Source organism: Rhinopithecus roxellana, chromosome 19 (assembly GCF_007565055.1).
Source record: "Rhinopithecus roxellana isolate Shanxi Qingling chromosome 19, ASM756505v1, whole genome shotgun sequence".
NCBI lineage: Eukaryota > Metazoa > Chordata > Mammalia > Primates > Cercopithecidae > Rhinopithecus > Rhinopithecus roxellana.
This window is the reverse complement of record NC_044567.1, coordinates 24,398,080-24,412,621: the sequence shown is the minus strand read 5'-3', so window position 1 is coordinate 24,412,621 and position 14,542 is coordinate 24,398,080. Positions and strand designations below refer to the sequence as shown.

The 14,542-nt window shown below is 39.8% G+C and overlaps 1 protein-coding gene across 3 annotated transcripts; it reads right to left on the bottom strand.

Moving 5' to 3' along the window:
• Nucleotides 1–567: 567 nt before the first annotated feature.
• RNFT1 (ring finger protein, transmembrane 1) lies at nucleotides 568–14,380 on the bottom strand. 3 transcript variants are annotated; one of them, XM_010364068.2, is made up of 9 exons: nucleotides 14,186–14,380; nucleotides 12,408–12,865; nucleotides 12,127–12,203; nucleotides 9,672–9,772; nucleotides 7,295–7,448; nucleotides 6,215–6,373; nucleotides 5,163–5,228; nucleotides 2,366–2,467; nucleotides 568–1,427 (listed from the first exon to the last, which is right to left on the bottom strand). In XM_010364068.2, exons 1-9 carry the CDS (start codon nucleotides 14,239–14,241, stop codon nucleotides 1,293–1,295), a joined length of 1,308 nt encoding a protein of 435 aa, XP_010362370.1. In that variant the 5' UTR covers nucleotides 14,242–14,380; the 3' UTR covers nucleotides 568–1,292. The 3 variants fall into 3 exon arrangements, with proteins under 3 accessions (XP_010362370.1, XP_030778804.1, XP_010362371.1); XM_010364069.2 differs by having other exon boundaries at nucleotides 683–1,427; nucleotides 12,513–12,865; XM_030922944.1 differs by lacking the exon at nucleotides 6,215–6,373.
• Between the last annotated feature and the right edge of the window lie 162 nt (nucleotides 14,381–14,542).

Below are 14,542 nucleotides of genomic sequence, written 5' to 3'. Positions count from 1 at the left end.
TGGTTTAGCTTTTGTCTTACCAGTACAGCAAATTTGTTTTCTATCTCTGCTTCCTAAGTTCTCCTTTCTACCACCTTTTCCTCGACTACAAACTGATAGATGTACTCTAAACTTAGATATAAGCACTAGCAGCCCTTCAGACATGTTTTAGATTTCAGATTCCTCCTTAGAGGTAACAAGGGGAGAAAGTGCTTCATTCCCTTTTCTAGCACCCTGCACAAATACCTAGAGGCAAAAAACCACACTATAAAAACCTCATGACCACCTCTCAGTGCAAGCTTTAATCTTCCAATTGATGGTGATTCAAGCATAAAATTCCAAAATTTTTATGGAGAAGACTAATTATAAGGGCAATTCTTCTAAGATTTTAGGGCATCTGTCTTGAAACTTTTTTCTTTTTTTTAAATAGAGATAGGATGTTGCTCAGGCTGGTCTTGAACTCGTGGGCTCAAGCAGTCCTCCTGCCTCTGCCTCCCAAAGTGTTGGGATTACAGGTGTGAGCCACCATGCCTGGCCATTTGTCTTGTTTTTTATACTATTCAAATCATGAAGTAAGCCAGCTGTTTGTAATCCACATGAATTATTTTAATAGTTACTTCAAGATACTCCATGGTACTATACAAAAAGCATGATCATGAACATTAAAGCTGATGGCAGGAAGAATTTATGACGTCCACAGACAAAATGAATCCATTTATTTTCACTGATTACTAGTCTTACTACAGAGAATAATACAATACTAAAATGTATCATCCTCAGTAAATTAATCTTCACTTAGAAAATCTGTTACTGATAAAATATAACATTTAGAATTTTCATTTAAAAATACAAATTTTATGAAAATATTAATTTTTAGGATGGGAATTATAAAAGTCAATGCTGAACAAAATTCTACTTTTAGATAGTATGTATCTTAAAATATTATGAAAAATATTCTTTATTCTGAAAACAATGTCAGGAAAGAATACCTGAGTTCTCTAAATCCACTGGTTCTAATTTCAAATTGCTGTTTTGGTAACATTAAGAAAACACATTTACAATTTAACACTGCAGTTACCTGTCAAATAATTAGAATAGAATAAATGTTGCATATACATTAGGTTGAACATTATATATATTTTTAAATAGGGTTCTTTCATTTAATCTTTTGGTGAACTGGACCGTAAGTCTTACATTCTAAAACCATCTGGAAACATTTTTCTTGCAGCCCTGAAAATCCATTCTGATGCCTTATCAGTAGTTACTATGACCAAATGACATTCGTATTTTGTGGCCTTAATAGTTTATACAACTTAATATATTTGAAGGTGTGATGAAGTGGCTCCATCTTTCCATTTGTTTATATGGTCTGAAATCACAGTTCTGCAGAGTGGACATGTTTTCTCTCTGTTAAACCATAAGGTAATGCACTCTTCACAAAATATATGCTGTAATGGAATTAAGAATTAGATTTTATACTTGATAATCATTTTAAATCCATCACATTGTAGGGAATGAAAGGGATTCTTTTTTTTTTTTTTTTGAGATGGAGACTGGAGACTTGCTCTGTCACCCAGGCCGGAGTGCAATGGCGCCATCTCGGCTCACTGCAACCTCCACCCCCCGCAGGTTCAAGTGATTCTCCTGCCTCAGCCTCCCAAGTTGCCAGAATTACAGGTGCCTGCCACCACCATGCCCAGCTAATTTTTGTATTTTTAGTAGAGACAGGGTTTCACCATGTTGGTCAGGCTGGTCTCGTACTCCTGACCTCAGGTGATACATCCACTTGGGCCACCCAAAGTGCTGGGATTACAGGTGTGAGCCACTGTGTCCAGCCTGAAAGGGATTTTGAAGAGCACTAATCCCCTCATTTTACAATTGTGAAAATGGAGAACGTATGAGACATTCAAGAAGACAAAGAGCAGTATGATTGGCACTAGTGTTCTGGCTGTACCATCCATTTAACCATAAAAGCTATACTTAGGTGACACTTTTAAGATTAAGTGTGATAACAGCTTAAAGTCTTGGAGTTACTAGTAACTGCCATAAAGTGTAGGAAAGGGCCACAATCCAGTAACAAATGGTGGTGTTCTAAATGGCTAGTATCCAATTATAAAAATAGCCTGTTTTTTAATCACTTTGGTATTCAACCTGCCAGTTAAATTATTTTTCCCTTTCATATACTCCTCTGCATAAAAATTTTCAGAATATAAGGGACAAAGCCAATCCACCAATCCCCTGATAATAAATTACTAGTATGTACACTGAATGCTACCTTCCACTAAACACTAGATTTTTTTTTTGCCTTACAACAAACATAAATGTGACTTTTGCAAGTCACAGAAAAGTGTTGTATTTAGGTTTTTAAATTTAAAAATATAATTACCTGACAGATGAGAAGAACTGGCTTCTGAAATTCAGCTTGACATATTGAACAAATATCATCCACATCTGAACACTGTCTCTTGCTGGCAGCCACTCCATAACTCTATGAAGATAGTAAGTTCTGTTCATCTACAAATTTCTTTCTTTCCTGTTCTCAAATTACATAAGTGATGCTGTACTTGTCAAATCTCCCTGGAACCAGGCATTTGAAAACCTTCCCAAAGGATACAAACATTTCAAAGCTGAACCACATATATAGAACCACCTCTTGAGTGTACCAAGATGAAATCAATAAATAATACATAATAGGATTTTGGAAGATTGTTAGATCTACTAGCTTTCCAAAGGATGATAGTGCTTCAAATTCAACATAACTGGCTTAAGAGACTAAGCAATCTGAAACATAACTATTATAAAACCTATAGCCATGTATTATTTGACGCTGGACTGCCATGTGGAGCTCACTTATTACCTGCAGCAGTGGTTCATAAAATCAATCCAGCCAAAGCTTGGCTGGCTGAATGTAACTCATGTGGAAAGCTTGCTTTAAAAATAGATTCCTCTGTTCCACACGATATTGACTCAGTAGGACCACACATATTGGGATGTGACCCAGTAATCTATTATTTGAAAGGTCTCCAAGTGACTGCAATATGAAGACGACTTAGGGACCACTAAAGAGTGTTCTGTCACTAGGTCTAAAAATTATTCCAAATTATAAAAAGCATTTAGTGCTAAACATGAAAAAGTTTTACAGAGAAACTGCAACTGTAAATGTCACCTGGGTAGAATAACTACTGTGAAAACTAACTGAACAAAAATGCAATTATTTGAATTCTCTTCTAATGTCCTAATAACAAGTTTCTCGTCTCTGAGATTTTAACTTCCTCACCAGATTCAGAACTTAGGCATTAACTAGATGTGATGTTAATAGCCCTCAGTGAAATTTGGAGAAATCAAAATGTTACAGACGAAACCTGCTTTCTATAGAAATGATAGGGAAGAGGTAACTAAAGAGATGTAAAAACACCCAAGTTCAGTCACGGTCATGAGGGTAAAACATGACTTAACATATCTGAAGTTACCTAAACTTCTTGTACTAAAACGTCTCAGGCTAACAACATCAAAATCAAAGTAAAACTCAAAGGGAAAAGATATTAAAAATTAGGTTTTTTTGAGACTGGTGATAAAGATTTCAGAAACAAGTCAGAATACTGTTAGATGATCTTGGTGTCAATTTCCCTTCAGTAAGGTATCATTTAGCAAAGTATATGTGCAGATAATTATGCTGACAAGCTTTTAAAACATTACTCATCTGGGCTGGGCGCGGTGGCTCACGCCTGTAATCCCAGCACTTTGGGAGGCTGAGACGGGCGGATCACGAGGTCAGGAGATCAAGACCATCCTGGCTAACACGGTGAAACCCCGTCTCTACTAAAAAATACAAAAAACTAGCCAGGCGAGGTGGCGGGCGCCTGTAGTCCCAGCTACTCGGGAGGCTGAGGCAGGAGAACGGCATGAACCCGGGAGGTGGAGCTTGCAGTGAGCTGAGGTCCGGCCACTGCACTCCAGCCTGGGCCACAGAGCGAGACTCCGTCTCAAAAAAAAAACAAAAAAAAAACAAAAAAAAAACATTACTCATCTGGCATCTTGGAGACTCCCTCTCCAGATAGTAACTACCATTTCCCTGGTAAAGGAGACTTGAACAAATCAAAGTATTGATGACTGATATCCTCTCTATAGTTTGTCTCAGAGAAAGAATATCAGGGTATTTTCTTGAGAGTATTTCAGCACAAATCTCACAAGACCAATTATAGTAAAATGGTTGATGCTCACATAATCATCAGTTGAACTGACTTGGACAAAGCTGAACTCTCTGAATTTTATTATGTCTTGTCTAGAGAAAGAAACTTACATAGGATGTAGCAAAGTTTGTTTCTACATTGCTAGCTCTATCTTAGGGAAAAGATGCCCTGGCCAGTTAGTCTGGTTTACTTTGTAGACATAAAACTTTTTTTTTTTTTTTTTTTTTTTTACAATATATTATTCTGTTGGGATTCTTTTAAGTCAGTCTCCTTCTCCTTGAGCCCTGGTGAAATGACTGCAAAGTTGAGAATCAAACCCTGAAATCTGGTGACCACATGTAGGTACTGGGAACCTTTCAGGCTACTAAGTAGTAAATTAGGGTTCTCTATGACATCCTTTCACTGCAATTTGCAACATCAATAGAATCACATAATCATATTATAAATGACATCAGAGTTTCAATTAATTGTTAAATTTCATGCCATGAACTTATTTGTGCACATATAATCGAGCAATGAGGAAATTTGCTCCAGTAAGAAAACTGCAAGAGACATGATTTTTGGCAATGAGCTTTCTACATATGCACAATAAATTATAGTCGAAGGATTTTCACAGGTGAATAAGGAGTTAATAGGAACACACAAAGCCCCCATTTGTGGATTAAAAAAGAGGAACAAAAGTTCATAAGATTTTTAAGGGTTTACAAGCCCTTAAAAATGTCAAATGGATTGAAGGGGCAAGAGACAAGTTCAAATATATAAGCACTGCAACAATTAGCAGGTGGTTGTCAATGTGTGATTCAAGAATCTGATCACAGAGATAAAACTCCTAAATTATTATAGCCCCAAGTGCCAAAGTACTAGAAAATCATCAAAGTAAAAGAAAAGGATCATCCATTTATGAAATCCATTCTTGTAAAACTGCTGAACTAAAAAAATTTTAGCAATGAAGAAAGGTGAAGGTGTTTTTCTTAACTGATAAAAAGTACTTACTGGTTGTGTAAAAAATATTCGTAAAACCTGTCTGAAAGTTCTCAGATGCCCAAAAAATTCCAAAAGCTGAAAAGGGAAGTAAGAGATCATTTATTAATTCAAACAGTCCTATCTGCTAAACCCAAAAACCAAAGCTGAAACCCCGTAACATCAAATCCTCATATTAACTTAATGCTCATTATATGTCACAACTAATCATTTTGTGCTGAATATTTTATTCAATTTATAGATTTGAGCCATCTCAGCAAGCTGAAGTACATTTAAACACCTAGAGTAACAATTTGATCAAGACAAATACAAACAACTATGTCAAAGTCAAAGTAATTTTATCTGATTCACGTTTTTAACATTTAGATTTTATTGTATTACTATTTTTGAGACAGAGTCTCACTCTGTCGCCCAGGCTGGAGTGCAGTGGCACGATTTCAGCTCACTGCAACCTCTGCTTCCCAAGTTCAAGCAATTCTCCTGCCTCAGCCTCCTGAGTAGCTGGGACTACAGGCGCCTGCCACCATGCCTGGCTAGTTTTTTTTCATATTTTTAGGAGAGATGGGGTTTCACCATGTTGGCCAGGCTGGTCTTGAACTCTTGACCTCGTGATTCACCCACCTCGGCCTCCCAAAGTGCTGGGATTACAGGCGTGAGCCACCGCGTCTGGCCAACATTTAGATTTTAAAGTTTCATAAAGTGATTATTACGTTGAGGGGCACAGGCATGGAGCGAACAGGACAAGGTACTCTACTAGTTTAAGAATTATGTGTATGACAGTGTTACTACCGAGGATGGGTATGTTCTATTCCACTTGTTTTCCCTACTTAGATAATCCAAACTATGTGAAAGTCTACTCCCCTTCCCTCCAGTGAAAACTGAGGACCACTGGATTAAGATAGTCTATTTCTGTTTCTCCATTTCTAAACAGAAATAGAACCTGCCATTACTTCAAACTAGTGATACGAAGATAAACTATAAAACTGTTAAAGAGGAAAACAGTAGTATGTTTCAGTAATCACTAATATGAATCATGCAGTGACAAGATTTGTAATGTTACCTACTTTTAGTACGAGGTAGAGTAAAGCCAGCAATATCCCAAGACTCCATCTAGTTACGTTAGCAAACTCCCCATAGCTGATAAGATAGCGAAACCAAACTGGTATGGGAACAAAAGTTCGGTAGTATTGACATAATTCTTCTAAAAGCATATACCAGTAACCCTAAAAAATAAGAAAACAAATAGATCTACCCAAACTACTTAACTACATAGCGCAAACAATACTAGACTGAGAACACTGAGTATATGATACAATAATATAAACTATAAAATTAATCTTCATAATGATTATGACTGAACCTCAAGCTGGTTCTCACATATTACAGTCACCGAGTGGTCTGCTTTGAAAGAATTTCTAGGCTGGACATGGTGGCTCCCAGCACTTTGGGAGGTCCAGACGGGCGGATCACCTAAGGTCAGGAGTTCAAGACCAGCCTGGCCAACATGGTGAAACCCTGACTCTACTAAAAATACAAAAATTAGCTGGGTGTGGTGGTGGGCACCTGTAATCCCAGCTACTCAGGAAGCTGAGGCAGGAGAACTGCATGAACCTGGGAGGTTGCAGTGAGCCAAGATCACACTACTGCACTCCAGCCTGGGCAACAGAGCAAGACTCAGTCTCAAAAAAAAAAAAAAAAAAAAAAAATATATATATATATATATATATATAGAGTGAAAATGTTTTATGTATATTGCAAGTAAAACCTATGTATGTTTTTGCTGATTATAAAAATTTAAAAGTTTTAATTGCCTATGGGAAACCACTGAATAATTGTATATAGTCAACTGTCAACTGATAATGCCTTGGAGAACAGAAGTACAAAACTAAATAGTTTCCCATATATGATGTGGGGACTGATTTTTAAATTATTCTGAAACAAATATAACTCTGATTTTATCCAAATAGGTTAATAATCAGGTTCAAGTGCCTGAACAAATGGTTGCCAAGCTGAAATAATACAGATAATTAAAGCTAGTTAGCAAACTGAAAAATTGCAAAAGGAGGATTCATTTAAACAAAGACTAAATAGCATTAATGTGATTCGTTAACATCACTCCAATAAAGCGTAAGTTAGTTTCTTACCTTAGATTTAAAAGGCATGATGAAAGAAGGCACCAATAAAATAAGGCATTTTAAGCCCATGAAAAAGAATTTCAGAATGAAGTCTGTAATTCCAACAATCCAAAGTACTTCCCAGAAGCTCAAATGGTCCAAAGTAGGATTTAAAAAAATTAAGCTACCAAAAGAAAAACATCAGAATTTACCAGAGCCACATACAAAGGTAAAGTATTAATAAAGGGTTTTAATTTGCTACAAATATTTTGATATGTAAAAAAATATGAATTTGGCAGGATGTCAGAGTTCACAATAATGGAATGGAGGATCATTTTGCTTATTTCAGAGAGACTTTTAGAATGTTTGGATTTTAGATCTTCCCTTCATAGAATAAGGAAAAAGTCTTCAGTTTGTCATAGTTGACACCTTTCTAGCCTGTAAACGAGAGTTATCAATACCAAACTTCTGCCATGTTTATCTTAACCAATTCCAATTAAGATTCCATCTCTTCCTTTCAGTGAGTTGCTTGTCAAGATCATCGACTCCCTCTGTATGGCTAAATTTCAAGGTCACTTCTCTTTTTCCGTCTTCCCTCCCTGAATAATTTTCTTTCTAGACTTTTTTTTTTTTTTTTTTTTTTTGAGACGGAGTCTTGCTCTGTCGCCCGGGCTGGAGTGCAGTGGCCGGATCTCAGCTCACTGCAAGCTCCGCCTCCCGGGTTTACACCATTCTCCTATCTCAGCCTCCGGAGTAGCTGGGACTACAGGCGCCCGCCACCTCGCCCGGCTAGTTTTTTGTATTTTTTAGTAGAGACAGGGTTTCACCATGTTAGCCAGGATGGTCTCGATCTCCTGACCTCGTGATCCGCCCGTCTCAGCCTCCCAAAAGTGCTGGGATTACAGGCTTGAGCCACCGCGCCCGGCCTCTTTCTAGACTATTTCTCATATTTCACTGATGGTTTCTTCTTAGTCTCCTTTGCTGTTTCTCTTCTAATTGTGGTCATGTCCAGTACTGGGCTCTCTGTCTACACTCTCTCTTTCCTGGGTTAGTTTTGTCCAGTCCTGTGGTTTTTAAATATCAACCATATGCTCCTGATACCAAAATTTATAGCCTTAACCTCTACCCTGAGTTCATGACATATATTTGGTACCACTTTATCAATTCTACTTAGCCTCTCAAACTTAACATGTTCAAAACAAAATTACTGATTTTTCTCCTCAAAATCAGTTCCTTCCTCAACCCAATGAAATGACACCACCATCCAGCCAGCTGCTTAGACTAAAAACCCAGAGGTCATTCTTGCTTCTCTCCACCCACCTACCCAATCCAGTCCATCTGAGGGATACTGGCTCCACCTCCAAACTATATCCCAGATTTGCCCATCTCTCCAACTCCAGTGAAACAAGGTCTTCTAATACTCTAGTAAAAGCTGAAAATTCAGAATACTGCCATTTGACACGGAAACTTATCAGCTACTGTCATTTAGTAAGTGTTCTTACTTTCAGAAACAAAGACCAACAATAACAACCTAATGGTACTTTAAAAATATGGAATATATGGCGTGAGTGCGGTGGCTCACGCCATATATTCCCAGCACTTTGGGAGGCTGTAATCCCAGCACTTTGGGAGGCTGAGGCGGGCGGATCACAAGGTCAGGAGATCGAGACCATCCTGGCCAACATGGTGAAACCCCGTTTCTACTAAAAATACAAAAAATTAGCCGGGCGTGGTGGCAGACGCCTGTAGTTCCAGCTACTCAGGAGGCTGAGGCAGGAGAATGGCGTGAAGCCGGGAGTCGGAGCTTGCAGTGAGGCGAGATCACACCACTGCACTCCAGCCTGGGCGACAGAGCGAGACTCCCGTCTCGAAAAAAAAAAATATGGAATATATAAACAAAAACTCAGGTATCAAAAAATTAAATATTTATTGAGCATCTGCTATGTGACAAGGCACTGGGGATACAAAATCTGAATAAGTTACTTAAAGCTCTCACTTATGAGGTCGGGCGCAGTGGCTCACACCTGTAATCCCAGCACTTTGGGAGGTTGAAGCGGGCGGTTCACGAGGTCAGGAGTTCAAGACCAGTCTGACCAACGTGGTGAAACTCCATCTCTACTAAAAATACAACAATTTGCCAGGCGTGGTGCCAGCTACTCAGGAGGCTTAGACAGGAGAATTGCTTGAACCTGAGAGGCAGAGGTTGCAGTGAGCCAAGATCAAGACACTGCACTCCAGGCTGGGCGACAGAGTGAGACTCTGCCTCAAAAAAGCTCTCGCTTGTGAAAGGAGAGTTAAAAACCGAATGGAACTGAATACAATAAGTACTATGTGAAGTAAGATACAAAGTGCTATGAAATATATGATTACATTAAAAATGTAATTGTGTATTTGGACCTCTAATTACCTGTAATAAAGTGACTGAGAATGAAAGGTGTAATATAAAAGAACAGAAGATCCTGCTAAGAATACCAGTAACCAAGCACACTGAATCTTTGAGGACCTTTCCTGAAAGATAAACAATTTTATAATGTTACTTTGATTTTGCCAGAATTTTAAATATCATTAAACTGTTTTACTTTAATGACTATTAACTTAGAATATTTTTCTAAATTAATCTTAATATAGAATATCTGTTAAACTGTACATAATCATCACAGTTACTGTTTTATACAACTTTAGTGACCAAACACAACTCATATATTAAACAAATGTTTAAAATACAAGTTTCTTCACTGTATGAAAAACATTACCTATGTTTCAAAGAAGCCAAGTCTTCTCTCAAAAAAAAAAAAAAGGAAAATTAAATTAAATTAAAAAAAAAAAAGAAGCCAGGTCTTTCACAAGCTGACATAAAGGACCCACCCAGGACGAGGGCAGTGGCTCACACCAGTAATCCCAGCACTTTGGGAGGCCGAAGTCAGCGGATCGTTTGAAGTTAGGAGTTTGTGACCAGCCTGCCCAACACAGTGAAACCCGTCTCTACTAAAAAAAAATACAAAAGTTAGCCAGGCACCGTGGCACGTGCCTGTAATCCCAGCTACTCAGGAGGCTAAGGCATGAGAATCGCTTGAACCCAGGAGGTAGAGATTGCAGTGAGCCAAGATCACGCCACTGCACTCCAGCCTGGGCGACAGAGTGAAACTCCGTCTCAGAAAAAAAATGGACCCACCCACAAAAGAAAATTTCAAAATGCATTTTAACCTTGATTCACTTGTCAAGGTTTTATATTTTAAAAATTTCCAGATTATAAGAATTTAATAAATTGAGTTTTAATCTCACTTCTTTTTTTATATGGGGTCTCGACACATTGCCCAAAACTCCTAAGCACAAGCATTCTTCCCAACTCAGCCTTCCAAGTAGTTGTAATCTCCCTTTATTTATTTTTTTTTTTGAGACAGGGTCTCACTCTTTCACCCAGACTGGAGTACAGTGGCATGATCACAACTCACTGCAGCCCCAACCACCTGGGCTCAGGCAATCCTCCCACCTCAGCCTCCCAGATAGTAGAGATTACAAGCACGTGCCACCATGCCCAGCTAATTTTTTGTAGAATTGGGGTTTTTTGGCCATGTTGCCCAGGCTAGTCTTCAATTCTTGGGCTTAAGCAATCTGCCCATCTCAGCCTCCCAAAGTGCTGCGATTACAGACATGAGCCTCTGTGCCTTGCCTGTAATCTCACTTTTAAAGTCAAGTTTAATGAAGTTTACTAATTTCAGATCATTAAGATTTCTCTAGTTTGATAGGTTTAACTATAAATTTCCAGGTTAGAATGCATACTTTACACAGGCATAGCCATTTAAAGTTGCTTAAAGGTGAAATTTTAGAAACTCATCCTATTTTTCCCAATGATTTATATGACTAGGGCTCGTGTAACTTACGTTACGGAAAAATTCCTTGGGTTTAATTTTCTTTTTTTTTTTTTTTTGAGATGGAGTCTTACTGTGTCGCCAGGCTGCAGTGGCACAATCTTGGCTCACTGCAACCTCTGCCTCTTGGATTCAAGCAATTCTTCTGCCTCAGCCTCCCAAGTAGGTGGGACTACAGGCAAGCGCCACCACGCCCAGCTAATTTTTGTGTTTTTAGTAGAGATGGGGTTTCACCACATTGGCCAGGCCGTTCTCAAACTTCTGACCTCAGGTGATCTGCCCGCCTGGGCCTCCCAAAATGTTGGGATTACAGGCGTGAGCCCCTGCGCCCAGCCGTCTTTTTTTCTTTTTTTGAGACGGAGTCTTGCTGTGTAGCCCAGGCTGAAGTGTAGTGTTGTGATCTCAGCTCACTGCAACCTCCACCTCCCGGGTTCAAGTGATTCTCCTGCCTCAGTCTCCCGAGTAGCTGGGAATACAGGCACATGCCACCACGCCTGGCTAATTTTTTGTATTTTTAGTAGAGACAGGGTTTCAACGTGTTAGCCAGGATGGTCTTGATCTCCTGACCTTGTGATCTGCCCACCTCAGCCTCCCAAAGTGCTGGGATTACAGGTGTGAGCCACCATGCCCAGCCACTAAAAGTTTTTAATGATGATATTACTTAGTATGATCAAAGTAACTCATACAACATGAAAGGACTTACCAAATCAGATCAAATCATGTGTTCTAGCTCTTAATCCTTTTTACTACTTTTTCTTTAACAGTAACCAATTTTTTTTTTCTTACAAAGAAGGTAAGGTGAAGGAATTCAGCTTTAGGAGAGATAATTTATTCCAGGATTTAGATAACAAATTTAATATATCATGGATGTTACAATATATCCCATTACTTCCTATTTCTTTCAAAAGTTATTTCCTATTTCTCTCAAAATTATTTCTCTAAAATCTATGGAGAGAAACAGTTAATAATTTTTTAGTTGCTTGTTATACTTACTCTTAGAAAAACCTGATTTACAATGCTTTTGTTTGCATACATAAAAGTTGTTAGCAGCCCAATTCCAAGAGAAATTCCTGTTAGAAAATAAGTTCCAGTTAATTGAAAGAAAAAAAAATCAAAGAGGATTATATAAGCTAACAATAACATAAATTAAAAACACACAATAATAAAAGCTAACAGAAAATAAGTAACTGAATGCATTAAGTAGATTACCAATAATGAAAGAAAATTAACTGAATTTAGGAATGAAAACAAGTCAATGTTTTATTATGCCCTACCTGTTATATGCTGCATAACAAGTTTGACACTCAGAATCAAAATATATGGAAGACTTTTTTGCAACCACTTGAAGAGATAGCGGAATTCTGAGAAGGAGCTACTACCATGATCTCCAGATTCTGCGGCAGTATCATCAGGCAGCCTTGCTTCACTGTGGGAGTGACCCCGTAAGCGACTGTGTACGCATCCATGGGCACAGCTATGGACACCTGACCTTGTATTTCTGGAGCTTGTATTTTCTGCACATTCTTTAGGTATGGAGTTTATCTGGATATGAACATCTCCAGAATGAAGACAAGACCCTTCTCCTGTCAGTCTTGTGTGGACACACTGAGGGGCTGAGGCATCCTCACTGCTTCCAGTTCCTGGAGGACTGTGCAGTTGGCTACGATTGGCTTGCATGGCCCTTAAATACTTTTTCTCTGACCCAGATGTCTTTGCTTCAGGGCTCTGTCTCCTAAAAAATCAAATAGAAAATATTCTAAGTAAACAGGCAGTTAAATACCGTCAGTATATTCCTCACTGGGTATCCTTTATTCACTAAAGGAGTAGCAAATAATCACAGCAGATGAATTTTCAGGTTATTTATCACTGGAGTCCTCCTTTCTCCCTTAACGCCAAGGCTCTGCTGCCCTACACAAATGATCTTTTAGGGAACATATGCTACCAAAAAAAAGTTGAGCTGCAAATGCTTCCAGTTCCCTAATGGCAGAAGGCATCCGCAAAACAGTCATGAAGTATGGGTGCCCAGCAGATGTTAATAAGCACCAGTCCTCACTGGATACTCTGGTACATTTACTTTGCCCAACTGGAGCAGTTTCATCTCTGATGTAGATTCTACATCAAAGAAGTTTCATAAGGAAGAATGAGTCAGTATTTTTTAATGGTTGGAAATGTTGGGAAGAAAAACGACATTAAATCTTAATGCCTCACTATCATCATAGGTAACTAATAATAAACACTGCACTTAGGTGACCTACAAATTATATTTTCTGCTCAAGCAGCTTTCCCAAAGCTCATAAAGTTTCCAATAATTAATAGTGCCGCCAAGAATATTACCTCCCCGCGCAAAAGAATGTTACCTAAATACATTTAAAGCATAGATACTGTGGGGAGTCACCATGTAATTGCTAGGTAACTCTTTGGTCTGAATAAGCACAGTTACACAGTCGACCCAATAAAATGCCACCGTCGGTGGTGTATTACGGAGGGAGGGGTGTGAGGAAAGAGGACCCTAGCAGAGAAAGATCTCTCTAATAAATGATCCAGTGTGGACCTCCTGGAACCAGAAGAACAGAGTGGGCATCCCAGCTGACGATACGCAGAGCCTATCCCACGCCGCCGTGCTTTTCCCGTTTGTCTAGGAGGAGGCTAGAGTTCACTTCAGGGAATGTTCTGTGTCATTCTATTTCACTCCCAGGACTGAACAGTGGTGCAGTCACCGTGTCTGGCGGCTTGGGTTTCAGTGCTTTTCATTAAAGGCTTTCACCGAGGCCCCGACGCCACGGGTGTTACTTCGTCAAAACTCTGAAGAGCGACGTTGGACAGCAGGGTTTCAGTGTCTTTTCTATAAATAACATAGAACCCTCCCACTTTCCTTCATGCACAGACAAGAAAGAGGAGAAAAAAGGGAAGAAAAGTCAACACAACTCTTCCGGAATCTCCGAGGGCAGAGTTCTCCACCCACGTCCGAGCCTCGAATGCCTATTCTCCCCAGAGCCCCCTGCGCCGCGGCCGCTCGCCGCCTCCTCCTCTGCCCGCTTCCCCCAGGCCTGACCTCTCATGACCAGAAGCTGACGGAGGTGTCGGGAGCGACAGCAAGAACAGCGGCATACGCCGCCTCCAGCCCTTCAGTCGGAGCCATCAACCGCAAACCCCGCAAGCTCTTCTCTCAGCCCAGCGGCGTCGGCGGCGGCGCGCGCGCTCCCCGGACGTTCTCACGCGCGCGCACCCTGCCCCTGCTCCGCCTCCTAGCCCCGCCCCCGCGCCGCGCCGAGAGGAGAGCTGGCGGCCGCAGGGGTCCGCAACCAGCAGGTTGCGCAGGAGAAAGGCCTGCAGGTCTAGCGCTAAACAATAAGTGGTTGTTACGAGTTATGTATTTATGTGGCATTCACTGCACTCCTCCGAGATCCTG